The following is a 25,119-nucleotide window of genomic DNA, read 5'->3' on the forward strand; positions in this document are numbered from 1 at the left end:
TTCCACGAAAAAAGAGAGGGGGTGGGTAAGAAGTGGAAACACAGAGTCCTGTCAAGATATTGCATAAGCTTTTTATCTTCATAAGGTCCCAGTAATTCTAAAAGGCAACCAACGGAATGGGAAAAGATATTTACAAATGACCTATCGGACAAAGGGCTAGTATCTAAAATCTATAAAGAGCTCACCAAACTCCACACCCGAAAAACAAATAACCCAGTGAAGAAATGGGCAGAAAACATGAATAGACACTTCTCTAAAGAAGACATCCAGATGGCCAACAGGCACATGAAAAGATGTTCAGCGTCGCTCCTTATCAGGGAAATACAAATCAAAACCACACTCAGGTATCACCTCACGCCAGTCAGGGTGGCCAAAATGAACAAATCAGGAGACTATAGATGCTGGCGAGGATGTGGAGAAACGGGAACCCTCTTGCACTGTTGGTGGGAATGCAAATTGGTGCAGCCGCTCTGGAAAGCAGTGTGGAGGTTCCTCAGAAAATTAAAAATAGACCTACCCTATGACCCAGCAATAGCACTGCTAGGAATTTATCCAAGGGATACAGGAGTACTGATGCATAGGGTCACTTGTACCCCAATGTTCATAGCAGCACTGTCAACAATAGCCAAATTATGGAAAGAGCCTAAATGTCCATCAACTGATGAATGGATAAAGAAATTGTGGTTTATATACACAATGGAATACTACGTGGCAATGAGAAAAAATGAAATATGGCCTTTTGTAGCAACGTGGATGGAACTGGAGAGTGTAATGCTAAGTGAAATAAGCCATACAGAGAAAGACAGATACCATATGGTTTCACTCTTATGTGGATCCTGAGAAACTTAACAGGAACCCATGGGGGAGGGGAAGGAAAAAAAAAAAAGAGGTTAGAGTGGGAGAGAGCCAAAGCATAAGAGACTGTTAAAAACTGAGAACAAACTGAGGGTTGATGGGGGGTGGGAGGGAGGGGAGGGTGGGTGATGGGTATTGAGGAGGGCACCTTTTGGGATGAGTACTGGGTGTTGTATGGAAACCAATTTGTCAATAAATTTCATATATATAAAAAAAATAAAAAAATAAAAAAAAATAAATATAAAAAAAAAAAACTGAGAACAAACTGAGGGTTGATGGGGGGTGGGAGGGAGGGGAGGATGGGTGATGGGTATTGAGGAGGGCACCTTTTGGGATGAGCACTGGGTGTTGTATGGAAACCAATTTGTCAATAAATTTCATATATATATATATATAAAAAAAAGATATTGCAGTAATGCATGTAAGAGATGGTGGTGATTTAAACAGGTCATAGGAGTGTAGGTGGTACAAAGGGGTTAAATTCTGGGTATATCGTGAAGGTAGATATGGCAGGATTTGCTGATTTGCTAATGTGGGTTGCCAGGGAAGGCAGAGGATAGAATGGCCATTTGCTGAGACAAGAAGCCCTGAAGGAGGGCCAGATGGGCAGAGAGGAGGCGCTCCTGGTAGACTTTCAGACAGTTATTAAGTAGGCAGTGGGATACGTGACTAGTGGGGGACACAGGCGAACTATATAAATCTGGAGATTCTCAGTTTATGGGTAGTATTTGAAGCCAGGGGACTGGATCAGGTTACCCAGGTAGTGAGTATGAATGAGAAAGAGAAGAGGTCCGAGGACTGAACTCTGGATGATCAGTTTCCCACTTTCTGTTTTTTCTCCCAGTAAAGATACCTTTGATGCCATCTTGTTGTTGAGACAGGAGAATTGGTTACTGGAACCTAATTTAAGACACCCCTACCTCGACACTACCTCTACCCCTACATCTGCACTGCGTCCACGTTTTGTGGTCCTTCGAATATTTAGATACATTTATGGCTCTCTGGAGAAGATTCCTGATGAACTAGGCTGATGAACAGTGAAAATAGTATGGCGACTCCGTATTGTTCTCTTTTCATTTAGTGGAAAAAATTACACCCTTTTTAGGATAAAAGAGACTTGTTTACAGCATTAGAGGCACTGTTAGTTCGTCTGCGCTCTAGTTTGGGTTTGCCATTTCATACTGCCTTGGAGCTTGGGGCAGGTTTCCTAACTTGTCCAAACTTTCCTTATCCGTGAAAGTTCGAACAGCTGTTCCCACCAGCTTCCTAAGAAGGTCTATGGAGATCAGAGGAGCAGTGTACCTCATGGCTGTCTACAAATGCACAGTTTACGTTCCCGGTGTAAGGTAGCATTGGTATTTTAAAAATATACTTACTATTATTCCTTCGCCACACGTTTTAGTGGTAACAGTGTCACACAGTATGGATACATGTCTCTTTGCATAATACAGTGGCTAAAAAAGGTTTTCACAAAAGCAGAGTGCTTTTGTAGTTCAGGTTGTAACCCTGTGAGTTAGGTCTGGTGATGATGGCATGACCAACGGGGGTCAGGGTTAACTTAGTGCACTCTCGTGTAAAGACTTGTCTTAAATAAGTCTGTCTCACATTGTTTCATTGCATATCATTGACCTCAGTGAATTATTTACCCTCAGTGCTTACGTGTTTGGTTGTACTTTGAATAGTTTCCACTTGAGGGTAGTGTTCTATTGCACAACAGAGCAGTTGTTTCTTTACTTAAATATCCCGTTTGCCAATTCGCTTTTGAACTTTTCCTTACTTAGTTAAAAAGGCTCTTAAAAAACTGTTAGCTGCATGTCTTAAAATCTTGATTTTTTTTTTACTGGTTGTTTCCTGTCATTGGAATAATTGCACGGAAATGGACATTTCATAGGAATTGAGTCTTGAGAATCTTTTCTTCATCTCTTGAGGGATAATGTAAACCTCTTTTCATTATTTTGTGCCTCCATACCGGTTTGTATTTGTGGTAAGACAATAAGACTGTATCGTTAGAAAAATGTATCCCAGGCCACATTTTGAGAAGCGCATTTCCTTAAAAACGTTATGTGAAAATACACCTGACTTAGTGGATTTTCAGTATGGCTAGGCCTTGGCTTTTTCTAATGTCTCTCTTTTTTATTTTAATATTTATTTACTTTTGAAAGAGCCCAAGCAGGGGAGGGGGACAGAGGATCCAAAGCAGGCTCTGCACTAACAGTAGTGAGCCTGATGTGGGGCTTGAACTCATGAACTGTGACATCATGACTTGAGCCAAAGTCAGGCCCTCAACTGACTGAGCCACCAGGTGCCTTGGTATTGGCTTTTTCTCTGCATCATTCTTTCGTCTCTTTAATCACCCAGTCCCACCAGCCTTGACTCCCATCCAAAGGGGGGGAAAAAAAAGAAAAACTATTCAAAAGAAAAAAAAAATTTTCCGTATGTGGCAACCGTGAATTTGGTAATGTTAAAAAAAACTTTAAATTTTAGTATATGCTACCATGCCATTTATTAACTGGTAAATTTTTTACTCCCCAAATGTTCATCTTGCGAAGTAAATTATTTCTTTGTCCCAGGTGTTTTTATTAAATTGTGTTTTTCAAGTTCTTTGGTCTTGCTCTATATATCGTTTCATTAGGTTTTGCATACTATTATATAAATTTTACCTTAAATTATCACATAAAACTAACTTTGTTATTTGTTCCCATTCTTTTTTTTTTTTTTTTTTTTTTTAATTTTTTTTTCCAACGTTTATTTATTTTTGGGACAGAGAGAGACAGAGCATGAACGGGGGAGGGGCAGAGAGAGAGGGAGACACAGAATCGGAAACAGGCTCCAGGCTCTGAGCCATCAGCCCAGAGCCTGACGCGGGGCTCGAACTCACGGACTGCGAGATCGTGACCTGGCTGAAGTCGGACGCCCAACCGACTGCGCCACCCAGGCGCCCCTTTGTTCCCATTCTTTAGTTTTGTTACCTTCATACACTTGTTGCTAAAATCTGTGCAGGGGCGCCTGGGTGGCTCAGTTGGTTAAATGTCTGACTTCAGCTCAGGTCACCATCTCATGGTTTGTGAGTTCAAGCCCCGTATCGGTCTCTTGTGCTGACAGCTCAGAGCCTGGAGCCTGCTTTGGATTCTGTGTCTTCCTCTCTCTCTGCCCCAACCCTGTTCTGTCTCTGTTTCTGTCAAAAATACATAAACATTAAAGAAACAAAAAAGATTGTTTAGTCATCATTAAAAAAAAAAGAAATAAAATGTGTGCATTATTGTAGTTATCCCATACTTAATTTTCAGTAGATGAGAAAGTCTTTGAGGACAGACACCACTTTTACACATCTTTGTGCCTCTCCGTAGATTTCCTTGCTAATAGTAAATGCTCAATTAATGTTTATACCTTTATGGCTGGATATAGGGAGATGCTATGTAGTGAGGGTGGTCACTTGTTTAACACATAATAATGGAGTCATGGTATCAATCAGTGACTGAATGCGTGAGTTTTATATGTAGTTTCTGATCTCTTCTAATAAATAATCTTTCTCTCTTTTATTGTAGACCCTGATACAATATGTTTTATGAATACTTTTCTTCTTTTTGCTGAAACTGGGTTGAATCACGTTCTTTTTCTTTCCAAAAAAGGAAAACCACTGCAAAGTTGAACGCTTCATGACATGAGCCCGTGTTTAATATCTGCTTCATATCTGTATCTAAAAACAAAGAGGCATGTTTGAAAGTGTGTATCTCATGATGTGTTTGTTTATTAAGGTTTCTTTCTTTATTTATTTTGAGAGAGCGTTATGCTTGCGAGCAGGGAAGGGGCAGAGAGAGAGTGAGAGAAAATCCCATGCAGGCTCCACTCTGTCAACACAGAGCCCTACTTGGGGCTCAAACGCGTGAACCGTGAGATCACAACCTGAGCTGAAATCAGGAGTCGGATGCTTAACTGACTTAGCCACCCAGGCGCCTGTCATGGCGTGTTTAATGAGATGGGGTTACCGAAGGAGGGAATTGAAGAGGTGATTGAAGAAATATATTCACTGTAGGATTTTATTTCCAGTTCGTATTTGGACTGTCTAGAAATGACTTGTGTATGTTTTTGCATTGCAGTGAATGACCTAGGTGGTGACTTCAGGGGAGTTGGTAAAGGCTCCTCTGCTGCTGATAAGGTTGTTGAAGAAATAAGGAGTAAAGGTGGAAAAGCCGTGGCCAACTATGGTAGGATATTCAAAAGAACTATATACTCTTTCTTTTATTCTCCTTCAATTAGCGCTTTTGCTCCCATTAGTGATCATTGAACAAATACCTCAGCATTCCATTGTGATTAGGAGATTAGATTTTTTTTCTGAGTCAGCCAAATCTGTTTGGCTATCTATCTTATATAACATACGCAGTTTTCATAAACTTTTGATGTAGATTATTTCATGAGTCTAGCTTTTAGCATATTGTTTATGTAATATTTTTATTAATAAGCACATGATAAAATCAGTAAATTATTAATAATGTGGATATGAATATGCTCTTGTTCTTGGAAGACCTATTTTAGCTAAAACATTTTATGTATTTCTACAGAGTAACATGAGATTCTTCTTTTAAAAATTGTTTTAGAACAGCTCTTGAAGTAATACAGCGTGGGAAGTGAAATGCCCCCTTTCTCTACTCAACCACTGCATTCCATTTTGCATAAGTAATCATTGCTTATGTAACTTTCTTACCTGTAGAAAAACTTAAGACTCAAAGTTAGGCATTAAAATGAAGCCAGGAGGAAAACAGCATTTGGTACATTGATTATAATAGTATCTGTAAGGAACCTTCTCAAACAGAAATGAGTACGTACTGACTTCTCTGCAAATCAGATTGTTTTTATTGGCCAGAGATAAAATTAGATTGCCAGTGACTTCATTTTGAAATCTTAAGGGAAGGGAAATAGGAAATGATTTGTTTTGAGTGTTCCAGGGAATAATGAGACAGACATCTTAGCATCTTCTTCACACTGAGGATCTAGAAAAATGTTTTCAACTTTTTTTTTTTTTTAAGTTCTGGAGTTTAAAGAATCACTTTTATAAAGATAATAATTCCAGACCCCCCCTTTTCCCCTCCCCCCCGACTTTTGACACGCAACCCGTATCACCCAAGATTCAGTGAGGAAAACAGAGGCCCCTCTAGGTTTCCAAGTGTGAAGCGTTTTAATGCAAAGAGTTAGAGGCTTGCATGACCATTGGAAGGGCATGTCTGGGAAACCGGGTAACCTTGTCAGCCTGCAGTCCGTGGTTCTCACGGCTCACCTAGATGTGCCTGCGAGCTTTCATCTGCACTCTGCTCATAAGATTTGCCCGCACCCGCAGGCTTTTCCTACTTTTCTGTCCTTTAGTGGGTATCTCTTTTTGGCAGATCTAACTCCACTGTATGGATCTCAGGGAAGGGAATGTATTTCCCGGCTCCTCCCAAGTGATGGCAGAGAGCATAGAGAAAGGCAGGGGTGATGTTGACACCTGACCATTTGACACACAACTGTGGGCCTATGAGCTCTTCCCTTGGGCTGATGAACAGAAAATAAGAAAGCTGTGCTATTTTGTTGAGCTTTACTTTTTGTATTTAATAATGCAGTGTCTCCATGTGTAGTTATATAGCATTGGGCATGCTTTTTCAAATTAAACGTGTACCCCCTTTCCTCCCTCCTCATTTCTAATTTGCATCTTTAAGGGGAAGTGTCCGTGTGACTTTTTCAAATTAAACAAAATGAAATACTCAGTTGGTCTGTCATACTAGCCACACTTCAAGGTCAGCAGTTAGTGGCTACTGTCTTAGTACAGAAATAGGACAGAAAGTTGTACTAGACAGTGCTATTTCAGGTAGCGTTTGCCAAATATTCCTTATTCCCCTTCTCTTTCTCTCTCTTTTTTTAGTAGGTTAAATAATTGCTTTAGGGGCTACATTTCTTTTGTAACATTAGGTCATCTATATTTTGATTTGTTATGTGCCTGTAATACACGTTTATTTTTGTGGAAATGAATTCTGTTGAGAAAGTATCTTTCCTGTGCTCTGATCCACAGAATTCAGGAGTCATTCGTGAGGGATATTACTGATGTTTTACGCTAATTTTCCCTTCCCCCAGATTCAGTAGAAGCAGGAGAGAAGGTTGTGAAGACAGCATTGGACGCTTTTGGAAGAATAGGTGATGTTTCTTTGTGTTTATGGTCCTGACAGAGCACTTTCTACCTTTCCTAATAAAATGTTCTTGATGTAATTTTGGCTTATAAAAAATTCCTTTTTTTAAACATTTTTTTTTTTTAAGTTTATTCATTTTTGAAAGAGAGACACAGAGTGTGAGCAGGGGGAGCGCAAAGAGAGGGAGACACAGAATATGAAGCAGACTCCAGGCTTTGAGCTGCCAGCACAGAGCCTGACACGGGGCTCGAACTCGTGAATCATGAGATGACGACCTGAGCTGAAGTTGGATGCTTAACCAACTGAGCCACCCATGCACCCCAAAACTCCTTCTTTCTTTATAACTAAATTTTTAGATTTGTTTTACAAATTATTTTATATACTCTACCTCATTCACACAAAGGGCTAAGAGGTGGCATTTTTTTTAATGCAAGAATGTGTCGAGTTTGTTTTATATTTTTTCAGATTTTAAGAATGTTTAAAAAATTAGAAGCATTTTCTAAGTTCCTTATTTATCATAATTTAATTATACCTCAAATATGTTTATAAAATAAATATTTTGGCAATAGAGGACCCGGTAGAATTTTGGGATAATTATGATTTAGATTAAAATGATTCAATGTTTTGCAAATTAGTTAAGATGAATTATATATAATTAAAATCTTTATTTTTAAGAAGCATTTCATATGTGTTGTTTAGTTTATCCCTCTCTAGATAATGTTCTTCGTTTAGTTCCACACATTCTTAGTAAAGGTTATTAGTTACTTCAGGGAAACATTACCTCTGGTAAGCCCAACATGTTTATAGTCTGGAAGACATTAACTTTTATAATTTGAATGTGCTCCCCCTGCTTTTATTTTTGGCTAGGATGTTTGTTTTTCTAGTTATGTTTGGTTAATCTTATGAGGGACTTGTTTACATATCGTTTGACAGAGGGATAGAGGCCACAGAGGTGAGAAGTCACAGGGTGAAAACAGCCACAAGAACCTTAAAAAAAATGGTTCCTTTTTTTTTTTTTTTTAAATAGTGGGAATACAAGTGTGTGTTATGATAGGCCATTAGTTTCTCACTCTGATGGGTTCCTTTCTGGGATTTTGACTTTTGAGTAGCAAAAACAAATCTTTTAAACTTGATTTTCTGAGTGAATTCTGAGATTAATTGAGGGATGGCTTGTGGTTACCACTGAATGCTAAGAACCTTACAGGTTGGACAACACCTAATCCTACAAATAAGCTGATAGAATTTTGACAGAAGGTGGAGGTGGAAAAACGTATGTATGTAAGTTTGAGAGGAAAGCACTGATAAGGATGTGATACTTGTGAATTGTTTTTTGTTTTTGTTTTTGTTTTTTTTTGTTATTTTACTTTAGGTATAAAATTTTTTTCTGATATCACTCTTTCCTATTATTATTTACTTTTCCATGGGGGGGACCCCAATTTTGAAAGAAATATGAATTGTAAGCCAATGCAAATTAACATGCTTGCTTTTATATTTGTGACTTGGATATATATATATATTTTTTTTTTTTTTTCTTTTTTTATGTTGTAGACGTTGTGGTCAACAATGCTGGGTGAGTATTTCTTTTTTCATTTTAAGTAAAATAATGTGTCTGTGAAATTTTTTTTTTTCCAAGTAGATACTCCTCCCCTCTAACCTATATAATATCATTGTTTTTAGAATTCTGAGGGATGGTTCTTTTGCTAGAATAAGTGATGAAGACTGGGGTAAGTTGTTTGTAACATATATCTCTGTGGGACATAACCTATCCATTTAACCTTATAATATTTGAGACATTTGTATATTTAAGGAAAAACCTACTTCTGCCTACTTTTGCTGCTCCAAATGTAGATGATGAATATGATGAATAAACTTTACAACTGAAAATGACAACAACATTTGGAAGTAGCTTATTTTCTTTTAACACTTGATAAACCAGAAAACTTTAAATCAGTTGACAGAAGTTACCTGAAAGGATTTTGTGCCTTTCAAGTCATTTTCCCCTTTTTCTTGAGAAGATGTTAGCATTTCTCAGCTGTACTAACTCTTTTTTTTTTTTTTTTTTTTTTTGGTTAGTTTTGAGAGAGAGAGAGAGAGCAGGGGAGGGGCAGAGAGAGAGGGAGAGAGAATGCCAGGCAAGCTTCTCACTGTTAGCACAGAGCCTGACATGGGGCTTGAATCTCCAAACTGTGAGATCATGACCTGAGCTGAATTTAAGAGTCGGACACTTACCTGACTGAGCCATCCAGGTGCCCCTCAGCTGTATTAACTCTTTGTAATGGTCTTCAACATGCTTAGCTGCTTGTGTGATTCCTATTTCAAGAGCCAGAGCAGGATATAGAAGGGGTGTGAGGCACTGAAGATGTTGGAGCTCTGAGAACTGGGGAGGGAAAACCATCGATGTAATTTCAAAGTTTCTAATGAGTAGGGGAAAATCCCATTAGGAATGCCACAGAAAGATTGAGTTTATTTATTTATTTTTAAATGTTTATTTATTTGTTTTTGATTGGGGGTGGGGGTGGTGAGCCAGGGAAGGGCAGAGAGAGAGGGAGACCGAGAATCCGACGTGTGCAGAGCCCAGTGTGGAACTTGTGAGATCATGACCTGAGCTGAAGTCGGACACGTAACTGACTGAGCCACCCAGGAGCCCCAGAAAGATTGAGTTTAGATAACAAACAAGTCACAGTTGTCCCATGTCCCCTGCCGTTTGGTCTTCATGCCTTTACTTTCATTGGCTGTCAGAACGAAAGTAAGCAAAGGTGGCTGAGACCTGGGGAGGCATGGCAACTGAGGTAAATCATATCACCATCTATAGAATGTGCTTCTGGGGACAATGGCCAGGAGTTCTTTCAGAAGAAGCAAAATATTTTTATGATTGAGAATTAAGCAAAGAAGGGCTTTTAATTTCCTCTTTCTGTTTTAGCAACTGGGGCAAAAAAAGAAGCTGAGAAAGTTAGCAAAAGGGGCTTACCTTTTCGATTTCCTTTCCACTTTGGTGGGGCCAGGCCGTTTCCTCCTCTGCTTTTATCCCAGGCTCACTATTCCGAACCCCCTAGTCACCTTCCCTTTCTTCTTTTTCTTTCTTAAGTTTCTCTCTTTTCATTTTTACCTTATTCTTCTAATATACACGTGAAAACATTTGTTGATGTTCCAGATCAGAACAAAAATAAGTAATGGTAAAACCTTGATAATTAAGAGGACAAATGAAATCTGCAGCTGTTTGTCTATCTGAATCATTCCCCAACTTGTGTGTTCATGAGATTGACATCTCTAAAAGCAGATGGGTCTGCCTTAACCCTGTCTCCTCCCTCTCTCCCTCCATTTTCTTACCCCCTCTGCCCCAACTCATTTATAGTTTACCCTGGTAAAAATAGGGAAATAGTGAGCAACGTTTTCTTGACGGTGAACTGTGTAGTTTATAATCACGCTTTTTCAAAATTTTATTTATTTCATTAAAAATGTTCATTATTGAAGTATAGTTGACATACAGTGTTATATTATTTTCAAATGCACAGCATAGTGATTCATATACATTACACTTTAATGTTTGTGTTGATTCCCAATGTATGTGTAAAATTCTTGGATATTTATAGTAGTGGATTAAAAATTTTTTTTGTAGTATTTATTTTTGAGAGAGAGAGAGAGGGAGAGTGTGAGCAGGGGAGGGGCAGAGAAAGAGAGGGAGACAGAATTTGAAGCAGGCTCCCAGCTCGGAGCTGTCACCCCAGGGCCCGACGTGGGGCTCGAACCCATGGACTGTGAGATCATGACCTGAGCTGAAGACAGACACTTAATTGAGCCACCCAGGTGCTCCAGTGGATTTTATTTTTTTAAGTTTATTTATTTTGAGAGAGAGAGAAAGTGAAAATGGGGGAGGGGCAGAGAGAGAGAGAAGAGAGTGAGAATTCCAAGCAGGCTCTATACCAGCAGCTTGGAGCCTGACGAAGGGATTGAAGCCATGAGCTGCAAGATCATGACCTGAACCGAAGTCTGACACTTAACTGACCGAGCCACCCAGGCACCCCTGTAGTAGTGGCTTTTTAAATTAAATTATTTTTAAATTAAAGATGGCATTGTATTTAGATGTGCTCAGGGATTATAATAATTTTATCATGAATTATACGGAAAATGAGTATTAACTATTGATTGCTTACATAATTGGGATAAAAGCAAAAAATGGTTACTCAGGGAGTAGTGTGACAATAGTTGATTTTGAATGCTTGGTATAGGGGTATCTAGGTGATTCTATTGGTTGAGCATCTGACTCTTGATTTCAGCTCAGGTCATGATCCCAGGGTTGTGGGATCGAGCCCTGTATTGGGCTCTGTACTGAGTGTGGAGCCTGCTTAAGATTCTCTCTCTCTTCTTCTGGCCTTCCCCTGCTCATGCTCGCTCACTCTCTCTCAAAATAAGTAAATTAACTAAAAAAGTTAAATGAATGTTTGGTATAAAATGGATGTCTATGTATAAATAAATCATTGCTTATGTTGATTATGAGACATGCCTATCTAATTTAACAAAATATGTAATAAAAATAATTTGTTGTTTTAGATATAATCCATAGAGTCCATTTACGAGGCTCATTCCAAGTGACCCGGGCGGCTTGGGATCATATGAAGAAACAGAAGTTTGGGAGGTAGAGTTGCATGTGGCTGTTGGGGGACTGGAGACGCTGTGTGTGGGTCCTCGTGTCCAGGGAAAGATTAAGTGCTTTGACATTGATGAAGATATATTCAGATCTGCACAGGCTTTTTTTTTTTTTTTTTTTTTTTTTTTAATTTATTTATTTTGACACAGAGATAGCACAAGTGGGGTAGAGACAGAGAGAGAGGGAGAGAGAGAGAATCTCAAGCAGACTCCACACTCTAAGCGCAGAGCCCGATGCAGGGCTCAAACTCACAAACTGTGAAATCATTACCTGAGCTGAAACCAAGAGTTGGGTGTTTAAACGACTGAACTGCTCAGGTGCCCCTCACAGGCTTTTTAATGCAGTGTTGCCATATACCCTCTCATTAAATTGGGGGTCATTTAGCCACCTATTAGCTGAGCTGGCCAACTTTGTATTTCTTTTCACCTCCTGCTTTTCATTATTAATGAATTTCCTGCTGCTCTCTGATATTCTAGCAATACAAACATGGAGGATTCAGCCGTACGTTATTTTTTAACCAAAGTATTATTTTGTGTCTACTGATCATGTGAGGGGAGATGAGCTGTGTGTCCAGCTGGCTGGTACTGGTCAGACAGGAGCTTCTCTTTATAAATGGTTTGGGACCTGTAGGTCCCATCTGTGGCAGTGTTTGTGCGAGTGCCTTGGAACAAAGCAGAGCTAGGAGGTGGCTTCGTGCCCTCTGACACAGCCCGTCCTGTTAACTTATGGTTCACACGCATTTTGTAGCAGTAAATTGTTTGTGATACCTGTTGTTGGAGCGTTTCTCCTGACCCTCAGTTTCTGAAAATGAATGATGTGAATTGTTTTCTTTGGTCAACTAAATAGAGTGAGTGAGATTAGGTCCAGTTTTGGAGATGGCATAGTTTTAGTATGAGGCATTTAACATTATCCACAAAAAGGGGCAGTGTAATGAGAAGTAAAGAATTAGAACTGGTTTTTCTTATACTTCTAGCATTAACTCATATATTGCCACTTTATTTTGTTTATAAATATTTATTGTTGTTCTCAGTAGATAATGAATATACGTTCTTACACTTGAATTTATTTGGTCCTGATTGGGGATTCTTTTTAAAGTTAAATCTTGTAGTTAAATTTTGAGAGATTACTTTTATTATTAATATTATTTTACATGTGTGAATCATGACTGTAGGAACCTAATGACAGTATACAGAGTTGCTTTTGACAGGTGTAATAGTACGGAAAAAGAAAAAATTAAGTTTGGAGTTTGCATTGTTGTCAAAACATGGGAAAGAGATTTTGAGAGATGGATTTTTCCTTTCAGGATTATTATGACTTCATCAGCTTCAGGAATATATGGCAACTTTGGCCAGGCCAATTATAGTGCTGCGAAGCTGGGTCTTCTGGGCCTTTCAAACACTATTGCACTTGAAGGCAAGAAAAGCAACATTCACTGTAACACTATTGCCCCTACAGCTGGATCCCGGATGACCCAGACAGTTATGCCTGAAGGTAAGTAGCTTAGATTTTTCAGTGCTCTTAGCTACAAATCTGTGTGGAGTGAGTTTTGCAGAAGTACTTAATTTTCTGAATACTTAAAATGTTATTTATCTTACAGTTTCAAAAAGCATTATGCATAATTTGTATTCGTTACAGAAAATTTAGGAAAACCCAAAGGAAAAAAATGTAAAATGATCCATAATTTTACCATTCAGAGATGAACTTTCATTCTTTTTCTCTGCATAGGTACACATGAATACCTAAATATCTTTGCTTTGTTGTTTTTGCTTTTTACTGAAGGTGGCAATAGCATTCTGGTTTACAGCAATGATTATTTTTTAATACTAATAGGGTGTATTTTTTAGAGTAGTTTGAGGTTTATAGAAAAATTGGGCAGATAGTGAAGATAGTTCCCATATGGTTTTTCCTACTACGTATTAACACTTTGTGCTAGTGCGCTACCTCTGTTATGACTGATGAACAAGTATTGATCCACTATGGTTAACTCAAGTTCATCGTTTCTATTTGGGCTTACTCTTTGTGTTGTATAGTTATATGGGATTTCACAAATGCATAATGTTCTGTATCCACTGTTATATACAGAATTCTCCTCTATAGAATAGTTTCACTGCCCTGAAAGTACCCCCGTGCCTTCACCTCTTCATCCTCCCTCTCCTTGAATGTCTGGGAGGACTGAAGTTCATTTCTTTTTGTCAATGAATAACATACCCTGGTGTGGAGGGTCTGTAATTTATTCATTCTCCTATTGAGGAACATCTTAGTTGCTTCCAGCTTTTGGCAATTATGGGTAAAAGCTGTTGTAAACATTCATGTGCAGTTTAAGAAAATTTTTTTTTCAAGTGTCTTCACTTTGAGAGAGAGAGGGAGAGGGAGAGAGAGAGGGAGAGGGAGAGAGAGAGAGAGAGAGAGAGAGAGAGAGAGTGTGTGTGTGTGTGTGTGTGTGTGTGTGTGTGTGTGTGTATGCATGCGTTGTGGAGGGGGAGAGAGAGAGAGGGAGAGAGAATCCCAAGCAGGCTTTGTGCTGTCAGCACAGACCCCACTGCAGGGCTTGATCCCATGAACCAGGAGATTATGCCCTAACCCGAATCAAGAGTCGGACTCTTAACTGACTGAGCCATCCAGGTGCCCCCATGCTCAGGTTTTTGTGTGAACGTAAGTTTTCAACTTGTTTGGGTAAATACCAAGGGGCGTGGTTGCTGGATTGTATGTTAAGACTGTTTAGCTTTGTTAAGAAATTTCCAGACTTCTTTTCAAAAGGGGTGTGTCGTGCTGTAGTACCACTAGCAACGAAGGAGAGTTCTCACTGCTCCACATCTTTGCCAGCATTTACTGTTGTCTGTCTTCTGCATTTTAGTCCTTCTCATAGGTCTGTAGTAGTGTCTCATGTTTTAATTTGCAGCTCCCTAATGATATGTGATCTTGTGCATTTTTTTCCTATGCTTGTTTGCCGTTTATCTATTCACTCCTGTGATGTGTCTGCACACATCTTTTGCTCATTTTTTAAAAAAAATTTTTAAATGTTTGTTTATTTTTGAGAGAGAGACAGAGCGTGAGCAGGGAGGGGCAGAGAGAGAGGGAGACACAGAATCCAAAGCAGGCTCCAGGCCCTGAGCTGTCAGCACAGAGCCTGACATGGGGCTTGAACCCACAAGCTGTAAGATCATGACCTGAGCTGAAGTCGGATGCCCAACCGACTCAGCCACCCAGCCGCCCCTTATTTATTCATTTTTTAATGTTTACTTATTTTTGCGAGAGAGAGATAGACAGGGCACCTGCAGGGGAGGGGCAGAGAGGGAGGGAGACACAGATTCCGAAGCAGCCTCCAGGCTCCGAGCTGTCAGCACAGAGCCCGACGCGGGGCTCGAACTCACGAACTGTGAGATCATGGCCTGAGCCAAAGTCAGATGCTTAACCGGTGGAGCCACCCAGGCCCCCTATCTTTTGCTCATTTTTAAATTGGGTGGTTTATTTTCCTACTGTTGAGTTTTTAGCGTTCTTTGCATATTTTGGAAACAGGTTCTTGATCAGATACGTGTTTTGCAAAATTTTTTTCCCCACTCTATAGCTTGTCTTTTTTTCCCTTTAATGTTTTTCAATTTTGAAGGATGATTTCACTGATAATGGGATCCTGGATTGGTATTTGTTTTTCTTTCAACACTTAACTATTTCACTCCACCTTCTGCTTGCTTCTTACATGGTTTCTGATTCAGAAGAGAAGTCTGCTGTAATCCTTTCCTTATACATCTGTAGGCAAGGTGTTTTTTTCCCCCCTGTCTTCTTCCCAGATATTTCTCTTTTTCTGCAGTTGGAATATAATGTACTTAGGTGGAGATTTTTGGCAATATACTGATACTTGATAGTCTCTGAACTTATGGATCTGTGGTTTGGTGTCTGTCATTAATTTTGGAAAACTTTCAGCCTTTACTGCTTTAATTATTTTTTTTCTATTTCTTTCTTCTCCTTCTGGTGTTACCCTTATGTACACATTCTCTCTTTTGCAGTTATCTCACAGTTCTTGGATATTCTTTTCCTTTTTTAAAATTCTTTTTTCTTTTTGCATTTTAGTTTGGGAAGTTTCTATCGACATATATTTAAGTTCACTGACCCTTTTCGTTTCTGTTATATTGCTTTTGTTTTCTAACATTTCCTTTTGATTTGTTCTTAGAGTTTCCATCTCCCTGCTTATTGTGGCCATATCTATTGTTGCATGCTGTCTGCTTTTTCCATTACAGCCCGTAGCATATTAATTATAGTTATTGTATGTATTCATTTATTTATTTTAAAGGCTTTTTTTAAAGTTTATTTATCTTGAGAGAGCGTGCACACATGTGCACGATTGGGGTAGGAGCAGAGAGAATGGGGAATAGAGAGAATCACAAGCAGGCTTTGCACTGTCAGTGCACAGCCTCAGGTGGGGCTCGAACTCACGAACTGCAAGGTCATGACCTGAGCCGAAACCAAGAGTCAGACGTGTAACTGACTGAGCCACCTAGGCACCCCTAATTGTAGCTATTTTAAATTCTTCGTCTGATAATTCCAGAATGTCTATTTTATTTGAACCTGGTTCTGATACTTTGTCTCTTCAGCCTGTGCTTTTCTTGCCTTTTAGCATGCCTTGAAATGTTTGTTGAAAGCTGAACATGGTGCACTGGGGTATAGTAGAAAGTGAGGTAAATAGGCCTTTAGTGTGAGATTTTAAGTATATGTGCTTAGGCCATAGGCCATGTTTTTTGTTTGCTGGGACTATCTGTGTCAGAGGCTTTTTTCCTCTCTGTCCTTGTTTTTGTGTTCCCTGTTGTCTTTGGGTTTCCCCCAAAAGTCTTTGTTAAATAGAATGCGTCTTTGAGCTCTGTCAGGTAGAACCCACTGTTGTTATACTGGAGTCCTGTTGCTGTGGCTGTAAGTCACGGGGAGGGAAGATGTTTTATAATCTTAGGATTGAGTCTCCATTTTTCTTTAGGGAGTCAAAGTCCTGGGTTGTGACTTTCAGAAGAATTTCTTAGCCATTTTCACCGTCTTTCCTTAATTGAGACAGGAATGCTAGAGAGGCTCCAGTTTGCTAATTGCCTTTTCCCTAGGTCAGATGAGGCTCTGGTAGTCTCCGTGAAGATAGCCCTTTGTTAAGGAAAGCACCATGCTCTGGGCATATTTCAAAATGATTTTTTTTTTGTCACCTTCTTCCTTTTTTTTTTTCTGTAATATTTCAAAATAAGTCTTAGACCTTATATTTCACCTAATAAATCCTTGGAAATATATCTCTAACCGATAGGGACATTATAACCACAGTGTCATCATCACATCAAACAAAATAATTCTTTCACATCACCTAATAACAAATTAATATTAAGATTTACTGGCTGTCTAAAAGGTACCCTTTTTGAGTTGGCTTATTCCACAGGGATCCAGATAAAGTCCACAGGCATTTTGTTACCGTAGCTCTTGTTTTATTTAATAAAAGTGTTTGTTCTTTAAAAAAAAAAAAAAGCCATTTATTTGTTGAAGAAACTAGTTAATTTGTCCTAGAGATTAGTACTCATTCTTGGTTTGGGTTGTTCTTGTCCTTTTGTGGAAAATCAATTGACCATGTAGGTGCGGGTCTGTTTCTGAATTCTGTGTTCTGTTCCACTGACGTGTGCCTGTCTCTTTACCAATGCCATGAAGTTTTGGTTACTATAGTTTTTCCTTTTCTTTCTTTCTTTCTTTCTTTCTTTCTTTCTTTCTTTCTTTCTTTCTTTCTTTCTTTCGACAGAGAGAGTGCAAGTAGGGGAGGAGCAAAGGGAGAAGGAGAGAAAGTCTCTTAAGCAGGCTCAGTCTGACATGGGGCTTGATCTCACTATTGTGAGATCATGACCTGAGCCCAAATTAAGAGTCGGATGCTTAACTGACTGAGCCACCAAGGTGTCCCTTGATTACTGTAGTTTTATAGTAAGTCTTGAACTCAGGTAATATGAGTCTTCCAACTTTGTTCTTTGAAAATGTAAAATTTAAGTCTATGATTGAGAGCCTGTTCTTATACTTAATTATATAATAGACTACTTGACTAGTGGACAACCTTGTGGTTTTTAATACCTCTGGTTTTTAACATATTTCTAAAAGGAAATCTTTATAATATTTTATTTTATTAAATTTTTTAAAAATATTTATTTATTTTTGAGAGAGAGAGAGAGACAGAACATGAGTTGGGGAGGGGAAGACAGAGAGGGAGACACAGAATCCGAAGCAGGCTCCAGGTTCTAAAATGTCACCACAGAGTCTGACGTGGGGCTCGAACTTATGGACTGCAAGATCATGACCCAAGCTGAAGTTGGACGCTTAACCAACTGAGCTACCCAGGCGTCCCATGCAGCTGATGACTTTAAATTGATGCCAGTGCTCATTTACCATTCTGAAAATCCTAGGACCCTTAAGAATTATGCAAAATCTACTCTGCCTGTGTTCTATAAATGGAACAACAAAGCCTTGATGACAACACATGTGTTTACAGCAGGGTTGACTGAATATTTTGGGTCTACTGTTGAGACCTAGTGCTCAGAAGAAAAGATCTCTTTCAAAATATTACTGTTCATTAACAGTACACCAGCTCACCCAAGAGTTCTGATGGAGATGTAGATTAATGTTGTTTTCAGGCCTGCTACAAGGAGTCATTTCAACTTTCAAGTCTTATTATTTAAGATATACATTTTATAATGTTATAGCTGACCTAGACAGTGATTCCCGTGATTGATCTGGGAAAAATAAATTGAAAACCTTCTGGAAAGGATTCACCATTCTAGATGCCATTAAGAACATTTGTGATTTGTGGGAAGAGATTAAACTATCAACATTCACAGGAATTTGGAAGATGTTGATTTCCACTCTCATAGATGACTTTAAGGGGTTCTAGACTTCAATGAAAGAAGTCACTGCAGATTCAGTGGAAATAGCAAGAGAACTAGCATTAGAAGTAGAGCCTGATGGTGTGACTGAATTCTTGCAATCACATGATAAAACTTGAGCAGATGAGGAGCTCTTAGGGATGAGCAAAGAAAGTGGTGCTTGAGATGGAATCTACTCATGGTGAAGAGGTCATGAAGATTGTTGAAATAATAACACAGGATTTAGAATATTATATAAATTGAGTTGTTAAAGCAGCAGGGTTTGAGAGATTGACTCGTTTTGAAAGTTCTAGTGTGGGTAAAATGCTGTCAGACAACATCAGATGCTACAGAGAAATCAGTTGACAGGGAGAGTCGAGTGATGGGACATACTTCATTATTGTATTTTAAGAAAGTGTCACAGCCACCCCAGCCTTCAGCAGCCACCCCCCTGATTAATCAGCAGCCATTTACATTGAGGCAAGACTCTCATCTAGCTAAAATATTATAACTCACTGAAAACCCAGATGATGATTATCGTTTTTTAGCAATAAGGTATTTTATTTAATTATTAGTTTTTAAATATTTATTTTGAGAGAGAGAGAGTATGAGCAGGGGAGGGGTAGAGAGAGGGAAACAGAATCCCAAGTAGGCTCCATGCTCAGCGTGGACCCTGATGCAAAGCTCAGTCTCACAAACCGCGAGATCATGATCTGAGCTGAAATCAAGTGTTGGAGGCTTAACCAACTAAACCACCCAGGTGTGGCTAAAGTATTTTAAAATTAAAATATGTACATTGTTTTTTTAGGCATAATATTAATGTACAGTTTAACTGACTATAGGGTAGCATGAACATGACTTTTATATGCTCTGGGGAACCAAAAAATTCATTTGACTAGCTTTATTGGTATATTTGCTTTATTGTGGTGGTCTGGAACCAAACCCACAATATCTCCAAGGTATGCCTGTTCCTTTCTACTCTATTAAGTTGCTCATGGAAACCATCAAGTGGGAAAATATTTCTTACACTTCGTTACTCATCAGTGATGGTTGCAAGCTTCATTTCACATCATTATCTTACCGCCATTACAATGGTCAAGGCTGTTTTGTAGTTTTCTAGCTTCTGGTTAAATTGCTGGGAGAGCCAAATAGTTTTGGGAATGAATGGTGACTTCAGTTCCTCATGTTAAGTAGAATTCTACTCACCACGTACTGCCTAGGTAGCTTTAACTTAACTTGTCGTCTGTATAGTATGTTACCCCTCTTGGAAAGGTGTATCTGTTGCCTTCAAAGTTAGAAGGGATGAAACAGTTCTTTCAAAAGCTTTGAATGTTAGACTGATTAATTTTGTAGATCTCATTTTGTTCTTATTAAAAAAGCCTCTGAATTACCAAAATTTGTAAGTAAGGAGTTTTCAGAAAGCAAAATGGTGGATTGAATATGTGTATATTCTTGTTCATAAACATTTTTGGGATGTGTTTTAGATCTCCTGGAAACTTTGAAGCCTGATTACGTGGCGCCCTTGGTCCTTTGGCTTTGCCATGAGAGCTGTGAGGAAAACGGTGGCTTGTTTGAGGTATTTTGCACCTTCCTGCTTTCTCTCAAAGTAATATTTGTGTAATTAAACATAAAAAATGATTTAAGCATTAATATTTTCCACTTGCTCACATTTGGAAAGATCTGCATCATTTGATATCACTTGTATATTTTTCTTTAATGTTTATTTACTTATTTTGAGAGAGAGAGAGACAGAGAGACGAAATGTGAATAGGGGAGGGGCAGAGAAAGAGGGAGAGAGAATCCCAAGCAGGCTCCATGTTGTCATAGCAGAGTCCAACGCGGGGCTCGATCTCAGGAACCGTGAGATCATGACCTGAGATAAAATCAGGAGTCGGTGTTTAACCAACTGAGCCACCCAGGTGCCCCTCACTTGTGTATTTTTTAAATATTATAGTTAACTAAGGAACAAGTGTTGACAAATGTCCTTTTTTGAGAAAGAAATAGCAACTTGATAAATTCTGTTTTTCTTTCTTTCTTCATTTCTAATATGCTTACCAAATGAAAATGTGGCTGGTTAGAGGTGTTTAGTCAAATGAAGAAGGTTTTATTTGGTTTGGGAACCTGAATGTTAAAGTAGGAGGATAGAGCTTATGGTTCAGAGTCAGCCAGCCTGAGTTTTGAATTCTCTGTTTTGACAGTTGCTGGCTCACTGGAATATTGTACAAATTAATGTCCCCGAGCATCAGTTTTCTTGGGCTTTTGTGACAACGAGAAATCCTATTTTTAAACTCTTAGCACTGGATCTAGTACATAACAGTTAGTTTTCAATTGTAGCTGTTATGTCAGCATACCAGAAATTTAGTCTGGGCATGATAGGTCAGTAAACGTAACCTATTCTGTATTTTAACTTTAAGAATAAACATTCCTATTTTTCCTCATCGTAGGGCTTTAAGTGTTTATTGTAAAAATAAGCACACATAATCCAAACATCCAGTGAGATCCAGTTTTCACTTTGTAATCAAAGTCCTTTTAGATCTCTTTATGCCAATTTATACATTTTTGATTCCTCATTTAAGTGTGATCTCTTTTTTCCCCCTAGTACTGTTATATTTTAGATTCTCCGCCCCACCTTTATTTGATTCTCTGTGGTAATAAGGAACCTGTTATATGAAGAATACTATGACATCCAAAAATATTTCTTGGTAGCAAAATTACCTGCTTAGTTGGAAGTGAATGCTATATTAACCTGATGCATTTGAATAAAAACTTGATAAAATAAAAAATAATGTACCCATATCTAAGCAGAGATGTGTGCCTCCACTTTCTTAATGACCGACATTGTGAATTGTGGAAAATTAGAGGTGAAAAGAACTTTCTAAGAACTTTACAGATTTAATAATATCAAGCCATCTGGAGCTCAGAAGTTGGCCTGCCTTTTATGTCATTAAGGAATTTTTATTATTTTGTAGATAAAAATCGTATATGCTTTTATAGAAAAATTTAAATATACAGGAAAGTTTAGAGAAGAAAATAAAAACCATCCATATTACCCTTATCTGGAGATAACTACTATTAATATTTTTATGTATTCTTCCAGTCTTTTATTAGATTTGCATCTTTTTTTTTTTTTTATGATTTGCATCTTTTTTTAAAAATTTTTTTAATGTTTATTTATTTTTGAGGGGGAGACAGAGACATAGAACACAAGCAGTGGAGGGGCAGGGTGAGAGGGAGACACAGAATCTGAAGCAGGTTCCAGGCACTGTGCTGTCAGCAATGAGCCCAATGAGGGGCTTGAACGCACAAACCATGGGATCATGACCTGAGCCGAAGTTGGACACTTAACTGACTGAGCCACCCAGGCGCCCCTAGATGTTTATCTTACACGAATAGTCTCTTTTCTTAGATATACATTTTATACATACAGCAAAACCTATAGAGACAACAAGGTCATGTTATAGGTACAGTTTTATGTGTTCTGTATGTTGTGAACATTTTTAGTGAGGAACATTTGGTGTGCATGATTGATAAAATACAGTAAGAAACTTCTGTAATATCCCACCTTAAACCTTGAAAGTAAGTTTTGCCACTGTTTGCCAAATTCTGAGAGGTACCTAGAGGGAGAGATAGAGATTCTTTGGCTCAGTTGGACCTCCTGTTTCTAGTGCCTGGAGGAGTTTCCAGCTTCTTGAGCCTCTCCCAAATACGGTACAATATGACATCTTTCTTGTCTGTTACCGAAACCACTGCTGACTTATCTACCCTGACAGCATCAGGGCTAACTGGTCTGTTGTAAAAGTTGTGGGCATATTCATATAGAGGCAAAGGGTGATAAAAAGCCATGCCCTTGACCTGGAGCCACTAACCTGTGTGCTCTCTACTGATAACATATTCTGTTGTCCTCTGTCTGTGGAATTCTCATGATCAATTCTGACACATTGTAGTTGTGGTGCTTGAAGATTTTTTTTTTTTTTTTTTTTTTTTAACATCAGACATTCTCTTCTGGGGATTCCCCTGCATGACCTCTAGAAAAAATGTGATTTTTCTGTGTGGCAACTAATATATTTGGTCGTTTGCCTTCTCTCTATAAAGATATCTTATTGAAACGACTATATATAGTTGTTTAAGTCAAATCCTAATTTTATTTTCTTTCCTTTTTATGTTTTTCTTCACTAGATCTTTCTAGAGGGAGCTGTTATTTCATGCCTGTGTTGTTGGGACAATCTTACTATTTTATATTATTTAACCTTTATGGTTAGCTCATGAAGAATATTATTATCCTTATTTTACATAGGGGAAAACTTGGATTTAGGGTTCAAATGATTTGATGGGACTCACACAACTAGTCAGTAGAAGAATCCTTAGTTTTTTTTTTTTAAGTTTTTTTTTTTTAATGTTTATTTATATTTGAGAGAGACGGAGCATGAGCAGAGGAGGGGCAGAGAGAGGGAGACATAGAATCCCAGGCAGACTTTAGGCTCCAAGCTGTCAGCATGGAGCCCAATGCAGGGCTCGAACTCACAAACAGCGAGATCATGACCTGAGTTGAAGTTGGACGCTTAACCATCTGAGTCACCCAGGCGGCCCTAAAGCCTTAGTTTCTGACATCAGTCATGCTTTTCTACCACACGCATTGTCTACCACCTAATGCTGCTTTGTATTTCTACTGTGGTAACATGAACAAAGCAAAATCATGGAGGCCCATGGACTTTTGTAGAACTGTGTTATTTTCATCCATTGTCATCTAGCCTTCTAATACTCTTAGTATGACACCTGCCTGTTTTTCTATTAAAAAATCCTCTTTGTGATCCGTTTTAGATGGTATAACTGTCTTCCCCTCTTTTTGGTAGGTTGGAGGAGGATGGATTGGAAAATGTAAGTCTCTTCTAGTTTTTCATTTGCCATATATTGTTTCTGTATTTTTAACCTTGCACATCCAGTTGGAGCTGGGTAAAGGTCTTGCCAAATGGCTAACTATTGGAGCTCGTGCATGCATATTCTACCTCAAACATGGGTATACCATTAGGCATTCTAAAATGTGGAAGCTGTCCTGAAGGCCTTTGGCATTTTCAAGAAACTGTTGAGGATTTTTTCCCTATTGGCAGTCCTTATTCAGGAGTTGTCTGGCCTATGCGTAACTGGCTGTTCCTTCAGACAGCACAGTCTGTTTGTCCTCCTGTGTCCTCCTATGTCTCCGGCATCCCACATTATTTATTTTTTTTTAATAAAGTTTATTTATTTTTGAGAGAGATATAGAGCATGTGCACATGCATGAGTGGGGAGGAGCAGATAGAGAAGGAAAGAGAGAATCCCAGGCAGGCTCCACACGGTCAGCATGGAGCCTGATGCTGGGGCTTGAACTCAGGAACCATGGGATCATGTCCTGAGCGGAAATCGGGATGCTTAATTGACTGAGACACCCAGGTGCCCCCACATGATTGTTCTTGCTGTTTCTGCAGAGTAATGAGTGAGAGAGGGGGCTGTTTTGTAAAGATGGGAAGAGTCTTGTCCTAGAGAGCACAGCAGGAAAATTTTCCAATTCTCTTGTTTGATTCTTTTCTTCCTTGGGGCTATGAGACATCAGGAGGTAATGGTCAGGAATCACAGAGGACAGCTTGCTGAGACAGAAATTGCAACTGATGTCTGGAAATTTTTGCCCTCTGGTCCAATAGTGAACTCATTTGGCTTCAACCATCTCTTTCCCCAGCTCCCCAATCTTGTGAGTTCCACATTGGACAGTTGCTTCATGACATTTAAAAAAATTGTGAAAAATTCCAGTATCCCAAATCAAGTTTTCAGTTGGCTGCTGGTATCAGAATTAAGGAAATTATTTAAAAGGTTGTCATTACTGGAGGGCATTGATATAGATAGAGTATCAATATTTTCATCATTAATGACTATTCTCTTTGGTTATCAAAGTAACGTATATTACTCAAGCATTGTTCAACATAAGTGTCTCAGGATATCCATTTAAGAAAGGAAATGTTGCAATAAAAGTTTTTTCTGAGACTTTGTCCATAAGAAAACTCTAGAAGCATGTATTTCTGTCATTGCCTGAGACAAAGCTTCAATTTAATAATCATCAAAATCTGACCAATACGTTTAAATAAGGTTACCAGTGGTTATTTTATTCCTTGGGCTTTTTTGAAAGGCAACAAACAGTCTTAAAAATTCTCCTCACAGAATTTCTACAGCAATATGATTTTTGTGAATCTGCCCTATTCTAGTTGACTTCCTGTGAAAAAGGAGCAAAGAGCAAAGGCAGGAGGCATGAGGGAATTATCTGGGGCTATGTGACATATTAATTTGGTTATCCCTCACTTTGCTGTTTAGCAAAGATCTTGAAGTATATTACCTGAGTGATCTTTGGTCATGAAGTCAGTCTTTTGGTGTGATTGTCTATAATTAAAATTTTTATGATTGAGCATTACAGTCTTCCTTTAGTAGTATCTGGCATGGTCAGAGGAGAGCTGTTTTCCTTCAGCTTTATATATATATATATATATGTATATATATATATATGTATTTTTTTTTTTTTTTAATTCACATTATCCTCATGGGATTGTCATCTCAGGAACAACTTCTTTAAAGTCATGTAGTATAACTCTTC

At 38.6% G+C, this 25,119-nt stretch overlaps 1 protein-coding gene across 2 annotated transcripts in view; it reads left to right on the forward strand.

Moving 5' to 3' along the window:
• Positions 1 to 25,119, forward strand: part of HSD17B4 (hydroxysteroid 17-beta dehydrogenase 4) — an 88,047-nt gene that overhangs the window by 9,779 nt on the left and 53,149 nt on the right. For both annotated transcript variants that reach the window (XM_047083778.1, XM_047083786.1), the window contains exons 3-10: positions 4,953 to 5,060; positions 6,958 to 7,017; positions 8,559 to 8,580; positions 8,688 to 8,734; positions 11,559 to 11,643; positions 12,959 to 13,146; positions 19,994 to 20,085; positions 23,360 to 23,384. In XM_047083778.1, coding sequence (XP_046939734.1) covers positions 4,953 to 5,060; positions 6,958 to 7,017; positions 8,559 to 8,580; positions 8,688 to 8,734; positions 11,559 to 11,643; positions 12,959 to 13,146; positions 19,994 to 20,085; positions 23,360 to 23,384 — 627 coding nt within the window. The remainder of the gene's footprint in view (positions 1 to 4,952; positions 5,061 to 6,957; positions 7,018 to 8,558; positions 8,581 to 8,687; positions 8,735 to 11,558; positions 11,644 to 12,958; positions 13,147 to 19,993; positions 20,086 to 23,359; positions 23,385 to 25,119) is intronic.

Source organism: Lynx rufus, unplaced genomic scaffold (genome assembly GCF_022079265.1).
Source record: "Lynx rufus isolate CCGP_SWC_20201006 ecotype Redwood Valley unplaced genomic scaffold, mLynRuf1.p SCAF_1, whole genome shotgun sequence".
Classification (NCBI taxonomy): domain Eukaryota; kingdom Metazoa; phylum Chordata; class Mammalia; order Carnivora; family Felidae; genus Lynx; species Lynx rufus.